Raw genomic sequence first — 15220 nt, 5'->3', positions numbered from 1 at the left:
ACCGACCTGACATCTATCAATCAAGTCAATATTACTAACGCAAATAAGGTTAACAAAGGATGACTAATTTCCATAGTAATAGGTAGGAGACACTATGGTCTGGGTTAAATTAAAAGTTCGCAAAAAAATCCTGGAAGTAGTATTCATTTTGATTATAAGACAGATTTTGAGTTAAAATTACCAGTTATGGTGATGTTGTCGTTTCCTGTATTAATGCAAGTTCTACAAAACTAGCTATATGATCCCAATGAGTGACAGGAGAATTCGGGGGTTTGTAAAATTTGATCACTGAGATACCTGCTAAGTTAAGAGTGTTCAAGTTCAGGGCGACGCTTGGAATGAATATCATTATTAACATATACAGTCAAAATTGCCTTAGCGACCTTCTGAATTCAGCGACCTTCTGTCTTAAACGACCTAAATTATTCCTCCCAGGGAAAATTACTATATAATCTATCTGTATTAAACGACCGTCTGTCTTATGCGACAAGCGACCATACTTTTAGGATCCAACGACACTCGATGTTCTGTATTTAACGACCCAAATCACACATGCATTTGTCTTCTATTCATATATAAAGCCAAGCCAGTTAACTATCCTGTAGGGCTTCCAACCCAGCCCCATTAAGGCAAGACAAAAGAGCTATCCATATGGCTTGGTTATATACACTAGGTGTTCACTTTGACATAAATTAGCACTTATTCATGCATGAAGTCTCTCGGCTTCGGTACCGATGGCCGAAGCCGTCTGCATGTCCGAGCTGGATATTGCAAGGAAAATGTGCTATTTATTCACGATGTTTGTGATAAAAATCAAGAATAATCACTTCCAAAACCAACTAAAATAATGATGAACAATGATTTACTCACATAAGAACGAGACATGAATGTAGAAATATGGTACTGAAAATGTATCGGTCTAGCTAAGCATGATGGCAGCCATTTTGGGAGATAGTAACAGAGGAGTCGGAAATAGCTGATTTCCGGATTTTTTTTAATTATTTTTTTTCACACTATTTTTTCTCTCTCCATTTTTTTATCTATAAAATAAATGAATAAAATGATAAAAGAAAATAATAAAAAAAACATTAAAAACTATTTTTATTTTTTTTCTGCTTTTAAATACATTGTAATTTTGTAGCTAATTATGATAGATAAGTGGTAGGCCTAAACAAATATTTGTTTTAGAAATTTTTAATCTTATTCATGAATAAAAACAGAAAGATAAATAAAAAATAAATAGATAATTGAAAAATAAAAGGGCCTAAAATATAATACATAATTAAAAGATGTATTAGATTATGTGATATATTATATATTTAATAATTTCCTATTATTTTGACTGTTTTTAGTACAACAAAACATGTCCCACAATATACATTGATACATGTATTTAATTGTTTCGAAAGGGGCGATTCAATTAAGAGACCAACTGTCATATGTGACCTATTTTTCAATCTCCTTTGGAAGGTCTCTTAAAACAATTTTGACTGTAACTAAAATGACAGTAACCGGGGAGGATAATATCGGCTAAATTGTCGTTTGCGGAGAGCCAAGTTTCAGTAAAGAAAAGGATGCAGATGTTGTATAGCTCAGAAAATAACAAATCTATCTTGTTACAGAGTGTCCTCGGTGGCAACCATGTTGCTATATCATATTGTCACTTAGCTCCGCCACAATGAAACATCACTTCATTTAAAGTTGTATGGTCTATAACTTTCGCTCTTTTTGTCATAATGAAAACTGTTTAGTGTTATACATATTTTTCTCCGTCTGTCTGAGTTTTTACCACTTTTTATCAAGTTGCAGCACTGGAAGTATTTTTAATTATAAAAGTAAAAAATCTTTTTAACGTGTACACGTGAAAAATAGGCTCGAAAGATGCCGAATCATTCCGAACTCTTCCGAACATCGTCGCGACAATCTCGAAGTAAAACGAGAGTTATGAAACCAAGAGAAAATGTGAACAATTTTTCATAAACAAAACATGTGGTCGACCTTATCAGACTCTATCTACAAAGAAAATAATGCTCGCACATTACAATATTTGATACACACAATATTTTACGGCAATGTGTAAATTGAATGTTTCAAATACTCAATCTATGGACATATACCAGCATGATTTGCTCAAATTAGCCAGAAGAAAAACGTAAACAAACACATGTGCGCTTACGCTAGTTACATGGCTCACCACGTGCAGGTCGTGTCGAACATCAGCCACGTGATACGATTCGGAAACCGACAAAACCCGAAGTCACTGGACATAGCGGTGATTGTATGAATTTCATATCAAATTTTATGAAACTCGTCAAGACTAGCAAAATAAATTTAAAATCCCAAATATACAGTAACATAGGCAGACACATCTCCATACACTCTGATTTACTATACTAATTGATATGTCTTTATATAGAAACATACCGGGATGATATGTCTATATATAGTAAAACCCCAGTCTCCATACTGCCTGATATACTGGGAGAAAGTAAAGGAAACTTACCCGTCTCAACACTCCGCTTGATATACTTGGTGACCGATGTCGGGTCGAGTCCTTTCGGAATGCCAGAAATAATAATATCCATTATGTCTTAATCTACAACATAATATAATTCAAAGAAATTGTTTCTAAAGGTTAACGTAGTGTACAAGATTTCAACGGATATTTGAAATTTTACACTTATTTAATTTGTAAACACTTATTGTATAATGGCCCATCATAAGTACATTTTTGTGTGTAAGTTCCTCCATTGAACACATGCATTTAGCACGCTGGTAAGTCAAACACCCACTATAGGCTAATGTAAAGGTACGGAAGTATTTAGTTAAAAGTGCTGCAAAACAGCGATGGTCATAGCTTAAGAAAATGTTGAGGTCCTTTCTTGGTTCTCCATACATTATAAAAGAAAAAAATACTCGAACAATAAAGAAAATAGAGGGAGTTAAAAGTTATATATTTTACATGTGTATGCATTCTGTTATTTATAAAAATATGTTCAACACAATGGAGTGCCTCTTAACTAAATTTAAAACAAGTAACTAGTCGATAAATACTGCAAATGTTCAACAAACTGAAAAAAAGATGATTATTCAAATCCTCAAGATACACATTAGCGTTAACAGGTTTTGCTCATGCATAATTATGTTTATTTGAATTACATGTGCAGATATTTTATTTGTTTCACTGCGGTCTTTGTTGTTAATTATGTAACTAATTCCAGTTTTTCGCGAAAGGGCATTCAGACAGCAACTTAGACTGGTCACTAGTCTCTAATATTGAAAAAAAATCACTAAAATTTATTTATTTTTGTCTCTACTACATTTTGGATTCCTCAGTTTAAAACTAAGGGGAGACAATCTAGTAAAGAACTTTGCTGAGAAAGTCCTATCAACATCTGAGAGTCTGGTGGCCAGTCTAAAATCAACTGAGCAAAAGATGTTTTTCATTAGTGTTGATACACATGATTGATTGTGGTTAGTGCTTTTGATAAGTGATAACTAACGGTTTACTTATTCCTAGTTATAATCAATGATCAAATGGATAGAACGCTTGAATTCTTAGTCGATTTATCCAGCAGTGAGGTCTGACATTTAATGTGAGTAACTTTTTGGAGGATTTTTGATAAACTTGTACATTTAGAAACACAGACAGGAATGTTTGATAAAGTGATATTAGAAATTGTCAGTAATATAATATTATAGCCGCCTAGAGATATTTTACACGTATTTTGATGAAACACTGAATTAGGCTCAAGCCCAGGTAAAAAAAAATGCTGAGAGCATAGCCTGAACCGGGGATGCTTCAAAGCTCTCTATTTATTAGGCCTAAATATATGCACTGCTGACAAGTAAACAAAGCATGAAATTAAAACTAAAAGCATCTATTTGTTTAATGTTTAGAGAATATCTTAATTCAAGCACACGTAAGAAAATTTTAACAATGTTATCTTCAAAAAGTGTAATTTGGGTTAGCGTCACGTTAGGACCGAACGCAGTGAGGTTCACCACTCATCGCATAGCCTAGTAGGCATAATCGAACGCAAATAGTTTAATGTGTACAATATATGTGAAACGGTGTCATACACGAAAGCTTAGAAACGATAGATTCCATGAAAATACGCTCAAACAGCAAACAGGCTAATTTCAGTGACATTAAGCCTAACGAAACGATTCTGTGAGTGTCAAAATCCACGGCATTGGAGGGTCGTTGGAAACCGCCAACATTTCAAATCGATGTTTCTCTACTTACTTTATACCGAATTTTAATCCCCAAACTCCAGTAGACAGAGAAGTTATCACATTTCAAGAATAACACAGAAGTCTTCCAGTGATCTGCGACTAAGTCCCACATTTTAACACGTTTTATTCAGCCCCGTGAAGCATGGTTATTGGACTGCATCACATACCATAGACACAGGGGTTGGATTTCACAACAGATATAGTTAATACATATTTTAAATGTCAGCTATCAAATAAATTTCAGACGGGAATACAGACATTCTCTGTTCAATTCCATAACAATTATAATTGTTAGTTTTAAAAGGTCTTGATTCTGGTTTTGAGATACCAATTCTATTCAGAATTTTCACCCAATTCAATCGTCAGATTTCTTCCGAAACCCTGGACCCATGAATCAATCGAGCGCACCGGATTACCTCATTGACTGCCACTGCTAGTATTTTGGCGCAGCAATTTTTGGTTCTTTGAAGATACATTATAAATGGTAGTTTATGATAAAATTTAAGCCTTTTAATTCTTGAATATAAAAACAATCATTTCAAAATCGCCGTGTTTTTTATCGTAAACAACGCACAAAAGAATGAAGTTATTTTCGGAACATAACATTTTGTGTTGCAGTGGTGACAGCGTGTAGGGAACTGACTGGCGGCTTGTTCCTTAGCTGTTCTTACTTGTACGAGATACTGGTTCATTTGTTTGCATATTGTAATAATAATCCTTATAACTAACACACATTAATTTGTTTTTTTTTTTCAAACAGCGGAAAGGAAATTTTTTAATTGGTATAACGTAAATTTATGGATGTGGATTATCAATTTGTTGTTTACTTGCATTGACTGATGAAGAAAGTTTATCTCTGTGCATAATTGTTTCCGATGACCTTCGTCCGCAGTATCATCTTCCCATTTGCACACGACGATTTAACTTTACATTAAACAGTACAATGCAAGCTTACAAAATTTGACAATCAATCTTTTATTGAAAGTAACAAGTTTCAGTTTCATGGTATTGGAAAGGTGTTTTTTCTTTATCAAATATTTTAATTAAAATGTCAATTGATACTGCTTAACGCATTTTAGGGAGTCATTGTGCCCCTTTAAGCCTTATATAAAGGTGTCCTTCGTAGCAGGTTTGACAGTATTGAGATGTCGGCATTTCCAGTTGAAACAAGAACCTGATAATAATATTTGGGTAAACATAATTATGTACATGAACATTTTAATGAATGGTGCTTATCTATATATAGATTTACCAGAAATACTTTTGTCACCCTCACTCTTCGCATCAATATTTGAAGCTTACAGGAACTATCTTTTTGTTTTGTTTTGCAGTTCTCATGATCAGTTATCAGTAGCAGTACAGCAGTTAACTCTGACTATAAATCTACAAAACAATATACAAACTGAAGTTATTTGATCACCTCCTTTAGCACGTTTGAATGAAAGCTAGCGGAATGGCTTTTGCTAGAAAATTACATGTACATTAATAATTGGCCCTTTCAACGTTATGTCCATCTGTTCTTGGTGTCAAAATTAATTAGTAACAAAAGGCCAATTTGCTTGAAATTATACAAAATGTATGTGGTGCATTGTATGTAAATATACATCATTTTGTTACATTAAAGATGGATAAAAATAATCTGCTTTCATTTTGTTAGAATTATCAGTAGGAGATCACAGGGACGTGGCTCGAGTTTTGAACCAACGGTAAATACATTGCATTTATTTAAGGGTTAACTTTGATATACTTTGAGTATACTTTTATGTTATGTAAATATAACACAAACATCTGAGTTTACTCTCAATAAACAGCGCAGATTTTTTTTTTCAAATTAAACCTAATAAATCAATTAACTAAGAGGCAGACCAAATGTGATCCAACTGACCAAGATATCTACAGTATTTTTCTCAGATATATTTAAACTTAATACATATTGCAGATAAAAGTATCCCTTTTTAAAACCTTTTGCCAAAAGAGTGAATTTCATGAATCTGGGATATTGGGCTGTCCCCACAGCAAAGTTTACTATTTTATCTTATATTATTTTATCTTTTATTTCATAAAATTTACTATTAAAACATATGGTCTTTCAAAATATTCTACATGATTACAAGCAAAGAGAATTTTAAATTGTATTTATTCTAACAATTTTTCTATAAATAATGATACAAATGTACTTGCCCTTTTGACCTCAATACAATGTATGGAAAAAGTAGGCCATGGCTGCAATTTTGGATTTCTCGTTCATTTGGTAACAAACGTTTACTGGTCGATTTCATATTTTCATCATCATAGTGTATTTACCGAAGGCAAAGCATGACATAGAAAATAACTTATTTCAGTTTAGTGTCTTTTCCAACAATATATGATTTCAGACATTCTGAGTGTTTTGATGTACTAATGAGAATGTGTGTTTTATTTTATTTTTTAAAGTTTTAATTCTAATTGGAAAAACGTAGTCTAAAAAGGGACCTTCTACGTTAAGATGTAAACACACACAGCCTCCAAACTTTAACAAGAGGCCCATGGGCCTTAACGGTCACCTGATATTTGATACAAGTTAGTTATGTCATTTACTAACCAACGGATGTCTTTTGTTCACGAATTAGGAACAAAGATCTAATAGGTCTATATACAAAGTTTCATTAAGCTTGGTTTATATTTACTCAAGTTATCGTGTTCTCAAGGTCCAATAATAATTATTAGTGCAAAGGGCAATAACTCCGTAAATTACTGCCAATTCAAGCTGATTTTCGAACTCGTCATATATCTTTCCAATGTTAGTCTACATACAAAGTTTCATTAAGCTCTGTTTATATTTACCCAAGTTATAGCGTTCACAAGGTCCAGTAATAAGCATTAGTGCAAAGGGGAATAACTCCGTAAATTAATGTCGAATCATGCTGATATTCATACTCGTCCGATATACTTCTAATGTTAGTCTACATACAAAGTTTTAATAAGCTCGGTTCATATTTACTCAAGTTATCGCGTTCACAAGGTCAAATAATAATTATTAGTGCAAAGGGCAAGAACTCTGTAAATTACTGTCGAATGATGCTAATTTTCGAACTCATCGGAGATCTTTCCAATGTTAGTCTACATGTACATACAAAGTTTCATTAAGCTCGGTTTATATTTACTCAAGTTATCGCGTTCACAAGGTTAAATAATAATTATTAGTGCATACATGTAGGACAATAACTTCGTAGATTACTGTCGAATCAAGCTGATTTTCGAACTCGCCCGAGATCTTTTCAATGTTAGTCTTCATACAAAGTCTCATTACGATCTGTTTATATTGACTCAAGTCATCGCATTTACAAGGAAATGTTAACGCACGACGCACGACTCATGACACACGATGAACGACGGACGACGCACGACAACGGACGAAAGGCTATCGCAATAAGTCACCATGACCTATGGTCAGGTGACTTAAAAATGGACGAATTTTCTTTACTTAGACATGATCGAGAAAGCACAAAGGCCTTCAATAACAAGCCTTGTCATGCACGTAAACAGACTTAGGCGAAGAAAACATGTTTTACTTCTTTGACACTTCACTTCAATCCCCTTCTCGTGTTCCTTATATCGTTTTCGGGCACCGTAACCTATCAAGTCAAGTCGACGGCAGTTTTCCCATTATAGTAGAGAGGCATTGGGACAAAATCATGCAATTCTTATACAAGCATGAAACTTCATGAATTTGGCATGCGAGTAGCATGGACTACTAAAACAATATTTAAACCGGGAGCCATTGCAAAATGTACCTAATTACGGTTTTTAGGTCACCTGAGACGAAGTCTCAATGACCTATTCTAATCGCCTTTTGTCCATCGTCGTGCGTCGTCCGTCGTGCGTCCGTCGTGCGTCCGTCGTGCGTCGTGCTTCGTATGGCGATAAACAATTTACTTTTTCGATTTCTTCTCCAAAACTACCGAACCAAATTTGTTGAAATTTTGCAGAAACTTTCCATAGCCAAAGGTTAACCAAAATTGTGAATTATATGGTCCCAGCCCCCAGGGGCCTGAGGGGTGGGGCCAAAAGGGGTCAAATAGGCTAAAACTTCAAAAATCTTCTTCTGAATTCCAGAAATGATGGAAATCAAATACTCTTCATAGATTTGAAGGGTCTTGAGGTCATTTACAAAAATTGTGAATTTCATAGGACCCTGGGTCTCAGTGTCCCCCTGGGGATGGGGGTCAAGTTTACTATAGTTTATATAGGGAAAACACATTTTTGAGCATTATCTGGTCATTTGTAATACAAATAAGTCAAATGTTGTCAGAATTATCATATAAGATGGCCATTGAATCCTATTAACAATTTTTTCCACGACTGACCCCCAGGAGCCTGAGAGGTGGGGCCAAAAGGGGTCAAATAGGCTGAAACTTCAAAAATCTTCTTACTGAAATTCCAGAAATGGCAGAATCAAATACTCTTCATAGATTGAAAGGTCTTGAGGTCCTTTACAAAATTGTGAATTATATGACCCTGGGGTCTCGTGTTTCCCCCTGAAGATTGGGTCAAGTTTACTATAGTTTATACAGGAAAAGCACTTTTATGAACGTTATTTTCTTATTTTTCATAGGAAATTAGTCAAACTGAACTAGAATTTTTAGCCTGAGATAGCATTTTATCGTCATATCCATATTTGTCCTAGCTGACCCCCAGGGGCCTTAGGGGTAGGGCCAAAAGGGTCAAATAGGCTAAAACTTCAAAAATCTTCTTCTGAACTCACAGATTTGATGGAACCGGATACTCTTCATAGATTTGAAGGTCTTAAGGCCCTTTACAAAAATTGTGAATTTCATGGCCCTGGAATCTCAGATGTCCCCCTGGGGATGGGGTCAAATTTACTATAGTTTATATAGGAAAAACAAAATTATGAACATTATTTGCTTTGTTTTTATACGAAATTAGTCAAACTGGGTTAGAATTATTAGCCTGAAATAGCAGTTCAACACCATATCCATATTGGTCCTGGCTGACCCTCAGGGACCAGAGGGGCGGGGCCAAAAGGGGTCAAATTGGCAAACTTTTCAAAAATCTTCTGAATTCACAGATCGATGGAACCAAATACTCTTCATAGATTGGAAGGTCTTAAGGCCCTTTACAAAAATTGTGAATTTCATGGCCCTGGGATCTCAGATTTTCCCCTGGGGAGGGGGTCAAATTTACTATAGTTTCTATAGGAAAAAAATTATGAACATTATTTGCTTTATTTTCATAGGAAATGAGTCAAACCGGGTTAGAATTATTAGCCTGAGAAAGCATTTTAACATCATATCCATATTGGTCCTGGCCAACCCCCAGGGGCTAGAGGGGCGTGGCCAAAAGGGGTCAAACTGGCAAACTTTTCAAAAATCTTCTGAATTCACAGATCGATGGAACCGAATACTCTTCATAGATTAAAAAGTGAAATCTATAAAATCACTGACACTCAGACTGACTTCTAGTTTGGTTTTGTTGTTTAACGTTGGCAGAGCAAATTGGAAATTTAAGCATAAAGTTTGGTAACATAATAAACTTACTATCAAAATGAAAAACAAAAACAAAAATTCTAATACGAAGGTTCAAACTTTAATGTTTATTCTAATTCGTTAATACACTTTTTACAGATTTGAACCAACTTTGCAATTCTCTTTCTGTATCAGCACTAAGGTGACCGTCAAGGTTTTTTTTTCAAGATGCCCGCCATTTTCGTGGGTAAAACTTAAAAAAGTAATAAAATAGCATGTTGAACAACTCGATAAAAACATGAAACTTGTCATGTTATTAGCCAAGACTACCAAAATAAGATCAAAATCGGGAGCCATCGCAAAATGTGTCTACTTTTGGTTGTTTTTCAAGATAGCCACCATTTTCATAGGTAAAGGTTAACAAAGAAATGAAATAACATGCTTCACACCTCAATAAAAACATGAAATTTGGCAAGTTAGTAGCAAAGACTACCAAAGTAATATTAAAAGCGGGAGCCATTGAAAAAATGTACCTACTTCCGGTAATTTCAAGAAGGCCGCCGATTTAATAGGCGTAACTACATGTTTGAGAAGTAATACAATACAAGTTATATCGCAAAATAAGCCTACTTCCGGTTTTTTCAAGATGGCCGTCATTTTGTAGGCGAAACTTAGAGAAATAACTAAATAATAGACTGCACGTTTTGATAAAACATCCAAATTGGCCTTTGAGTAGCCAAGATATTCAAAATAACATTTAAACCGGGAGCCACGGACAATTCATTGGTAATTTCAAGATGGCCGCCTTATTAACAGTTGAACCGTGCAGTAGTCAGAACAAAAACGCATTTGTCATGTATAATACGGTATTTTCATAAAAATCATATGTATAGTTTTTATCACAGACACAACTTACATATATGGGTAAAAAAATTTCAGTATTTTATCCCATTTCCGGTATTTTTATAATGGCGACTATGTGGAAGTCGAAATATGGATACAAGAAAATATTGAAGTATTGATACGTTTACATCATTTGAATTTTATTCGCATTTCAAATAACAATAGTTAATCTCATACAATTGAGAACAAAGAATAAATTATTAGATAATAGACATCCATTTCCGGTCACTTTCTAATGGCACTTAACGGTAATGTCAAAAGGTCATAGTACATTTAAAATAGTCATAACGTATTTCATTGAAGAGGTTGGACAGAACTCTGAACAACTTTGAAATGAATATGATGGTTATTAAGCAAACTTGCATGTTCCATATTCATTTGCACTTATTATCTTACAGGAAACTATTCCGTCTTTGCATATTACAGAGCTAGTACCATTGCGGGTAGGTTTCATTTGTCACGTCATTATTTTGTGAGCACATTTCATGTCGTTTTCCCTCAAAAAAGTATGAACGTAACGCTCCAAATACACTTGACATCAACAATTAATACTTTACCCGGTAAGGATAGATACGTTCTGTAATATACACAACACAGATATTGCAAAAAATGACGAAGTGCGTTAAATTATTTAATTTGTAAAAATATTAAATGACAGATTATTGTTTTGTTGTTTTTCTTGATTTTCTTACTTCTATCAATATAATTTTACATGTAGCTTGTGACGAATTACGAATAAAAAAATATTCCGATGTAATTCCCTGAATATGACTTATAAATGAATGATATGTGAATACTTTTACAGAAAGTACACTCACAATGTACTTGATACATGTTTGCCATATATGTGTACAATATGCTTCAATTTACTATCACTGTATCAATCGACTCTCAAAACAATATCTTGAAAAAAAAATCACATGCTGTTTTACTTTCATTCTACCTTTTACTCACCATGATAGCGGCCATATACCGACAATTGGTACTTTTTTCAATGGCTCCCGGTTTAAATCTTACTTTGATTGTCTTTGGCTACTCACATGCCATTTTTCAAAGCTTTTATCAAAAATTGCAGTTTGCTATTTCATACTTTCTCAGGGTATTGTCTACGAAAATGAACGCTATTTTGAATAATACCGGAAGTACCCACTTTTTCAGTGGCCCTTGGCTTAAATCTTCTTAGATACTTACATGCCATTTTTTTTTATGCTTTTATCAAAAACTGCCATCTGCTACATTATAACTTCTCCGTGTATTCTTAACGAAAATGCCGACTATTAGGCTTGCCTACGGAAACATACGATACCTCGAATTATACCGGAAATAGGTACTATTTTCAATGGTTCCCCGTTTTTATTTTATTTTGATTGTCTTGGCTACTCACATACTTTTATCAAAAAATGCAATATTATTTCAAACATCTCCGGTTATTGCTTACGAAAATGCTAAGCTTAACTACTTCTGCCTATGGAAATTAACGCTATCTTGAATAATACCGAAGAAAGAAATTGTTTTCAATGGCTCTCGGTTTGAATCTTATTTTGATTATCGTGGCTTCTCACATGCCAATTTTCAAACTACAGCTCCCAATTTCATCTCTCGTTAAGGAGTTCAAGGTGCCTAAGGCAAGACAGGTGATGACTGTGGGGCACTCAAAAGATAACAAGATCAGACTCGCGGGTATAGAGACGAGAACGGGGAGGAAATGGTCTACAAGCAGCGCAGTAGAAGCAGCTGAGAGCCGTCTGAGACATCAAGACATGGCTTGTACAACGTGCGTAGGACGCCAGGGAATGCGTACAAGCCATGTGCAGCGTTGGGGAACATCCGACAAAGCCGACAAGGGGCTAGGAAGATGGCACAGGACAACATCAGGAAAATGGAAGAGGAAATCAAGAAGGTCAAAGTAGTTGAGATGGGAACCCAGGGAGCATAGACGAGGTGGGGAAATACAGACAGATCTAGAAGAACATCTGGCGTATGGAACCTTGCCGAATCCAGTTCCTGCTGAGGTCAATTTACGACCTGCTTCCTTCGCCTACTAACCTCCGTTGATGGGGCTTGACTGAGACTCCAGACTGTCCATTGTGCAACCGACCAGGGAACCTTGCGCATGTACTATCAGGATCCAATATCGCCTTTACGCAAGGACGCTACAGATAGCGCCATGACAAGGTGCTAAGAGAACTGGCTGACATCCTGGAGAGAGAGAGGACCAAGAAGCGTAAGCCTGCGAAGGGTTGTACATTCATCAACTTTGTACGAGGCGGGAAGGGAGGACACACTTCTACAACTGTTTATGCTTAGGTCACAATGATCGGCCGGTATCCGTAGAGGGTAATCGGGAGTACACCGGTGGTTTTGCTTTTTTTCCGACATCGGACAACACCGGTCAGAAAATGTCACACATCATTTACATAAAAAGGAGGCCGTACGGTAATCGTAAACGGTAAACCGGCCATGTCTGGTGTCCGGCCGGGATCCAGACCAAAATGACCGAAAACAATGCCGGGAATATATCCTAAGCCTAATCGTAAGGGGTTGTGACCGAAGCATTACCAGGAGGGAATCCTTAACGGCGCACAGAACTGGGAGATGAGGGTTGATCTAGACAGGAGACTGATATTAACCGACATCATCGAGACCAATGTGCATCTAGATATTCTCATATGGTCACAGCAGGGAAAGAACATAGTCATGGTGGAATTGACAGTTCCATTGGAAGAAAGATATGAGGAGGCATTTGAGCGAAAGAAGGGGAAGTATGAAGAATTGGCAGGAGAGATCGGGGCCCTAGGATGGAGTGTTTGGGTCTTCCCATTGGAGATCGGATGTAGAGGTTTTCCTGTACATTCAATATGGAGAATGTTTACAGTAGGGAAGAAGAAGTGGACCGACTACCGAGAACAGCAGAGAAGTCGTCCAGCTGGCTATGGTGGAGACGACAAGACATGAGCTGGAAGCTATCCACAGACGAGCAGTGATTTGACCAATCACTGTCGACTCGCCATCTTGAGGGCGTTCTAGGTTAGGAGTCGAAACGTTCACGGAGAAGTGGACCTGGCTGATGACGTCTGTGGGGCTGCTATCCAGGGATTGTATTTAACGTGCAGCGTATTATTTCATTACTTCTCTTAGTTTCGCCTACAAAAATGGCGGCCATCTTGAAAAAATACCGCAGGTAGATACCCTTTTCAATGGCTTCCTGCTTAATTCCTATTTTTGGTTGTCTTAGCTGCTCACATGCCAACTTTCGTGCTTTCATCATAAGGTGCAGCTTGTTATTTGATTGTTTTTCTTAGTTTCACCACGAAAATGGCCGCTATCTTGAAAAATACCGGAAGTAGACACTATTTTTACGAAGGCTCCCGCCCTTATTCTCTCTTAAATAGTCGTAACTGCTTGCATGCTTGTGTTTGTATCATAAAAATGCAGGATTTTTCCATTTATTTGCCATATGTCGCTCTACTATTACGATTCAAGTTATGTAAATTGCTAACTCATCTTAAGTGGTTGACTTAATCTACTTCGCCAATGAAATTTAATACCTAGTCTTTATTTGGCCTTTGAATTACTGAATGTTTAGATTAAGTAAACGATAATACGTATTATAGAGACTCCGCCTACGTTTCTGTTCAAATAAAATGTTAAGTTACAATAACAAAATTTTCTTTATAAAGGCAATGGTATTGTCCTTTAATGATCCTACAAGTTGTCGACCGTAAAATTAAAACAAAGCCTTCACCGTGTATAACAATATTAAAGTTTGTTGCGCCATGGTATGATGAAATATTGACGCGAAACAAAACCATTGAATGGCCATGTTGTTGGTCTTCAGTATTTGCTGTTATCTGATATACTATCGATTGAATTGTCATAATATTTTGAAACGTAAGTATTTTGCTCTGGATATTAGAAATATTGACCATGAAATGGTAGCAGACCATACAGGTAATTCAGAATACGAAAAATGGATATTTAATGCATTTATCATTTTTTAACTACCCCACAACCATCCAAAACGGCAATAATAAAGGTATAGATGTGTCTTTAAATAAAGCTTGAATTGTTTGTAGACTCATCACCAGCAGGTACAGAGGCAAAACGTCATGAAATCAATTTAACCTGAATCGGTGACCTAAGATTCACCTAAATTCTAGCTGAAAAAAAAATTGCATGTAAAACCCGTTTCATGTACATTCAATGTAAATTTGAATAATGTTATTTGGTAAAATGCCCATAAAATCAACGTACTTTTTATGTAAAACATATTCTTATTTAGGTCATATGGTATTCTGTATCCATTTTCGTAAATTAATTATAATAATAAATTAAATTCGATAGTTAAATGTTGCTTGTACATGTAAGGTCATTAGCAATGTGTACTTTAGAGGACGATTACATTTTAGTCATTGCAAGAGTGAGAAACGGGAAAAGGAAACAATGAGGAAGCATCCATTGTTAATCGAGAGTTAACACTCTTAATTGGTAAATACAGTAAATAACTGTTAATATTTCATCAAATATAATAACTTACCTCCTGCACGCCACTCCTTCGGTTCAGATTCCTTCTTCAATGGATATGGCAGACCGCCAACTTTGTTACAAAAATA

At 35.6% G+C, this 15220-nt stretch overlaps 1 protein-coding gene across 3 annotated transcripts in view; it reads right to left on the bottom strand.

Annotated features, from left to right (window-relative positions):
• Window positions 1-15220, bottom strand: part of LOC138310407 (uncharacterized) — a 21104-nt gene extending 5884 nt beyond the window's left edge. For 2 of the 3 annotated variants that reach the window (XM_069251620.1, XM_069251626.1), the window contains exons 1-2: window positions 15145-15220; window positions 2504-2596 (exon numbers count right to left, since the gene is read on the bottom strand). In XM_069251620.1, the coding sequence (XP_069107721.1) occupies window positions 2504-2585 (82 nt within the window). In that variant the 5' untranslated portion in view covers window positions 2586-2596; window positions 15145-15220. The remainder of the gene's footprint in view (window positions 1-2503; window positions 2597-15144) is intronic. The other variant, XM_069251633.1, reaches the window with a different exon arrangement.

Source organism: Argopecten irradians, chromosome 1 (genome assembly GCF_041381155.1).
Source record: "Argopecten irradians isolate NY chromosome 1, Ai_NY, whole genome shotgun sequence".
Lineage (NCBI taxonomy): Eukaryota > Metazoa > Mollusca > Bivalvia > Pectinida > Pectinidae > Argopecten > Argopecten irradians.
Note: the sequence above shows the minus strand (reverse complement) of the source record. Positions and strands in the feature narration are given on the sequence as shown.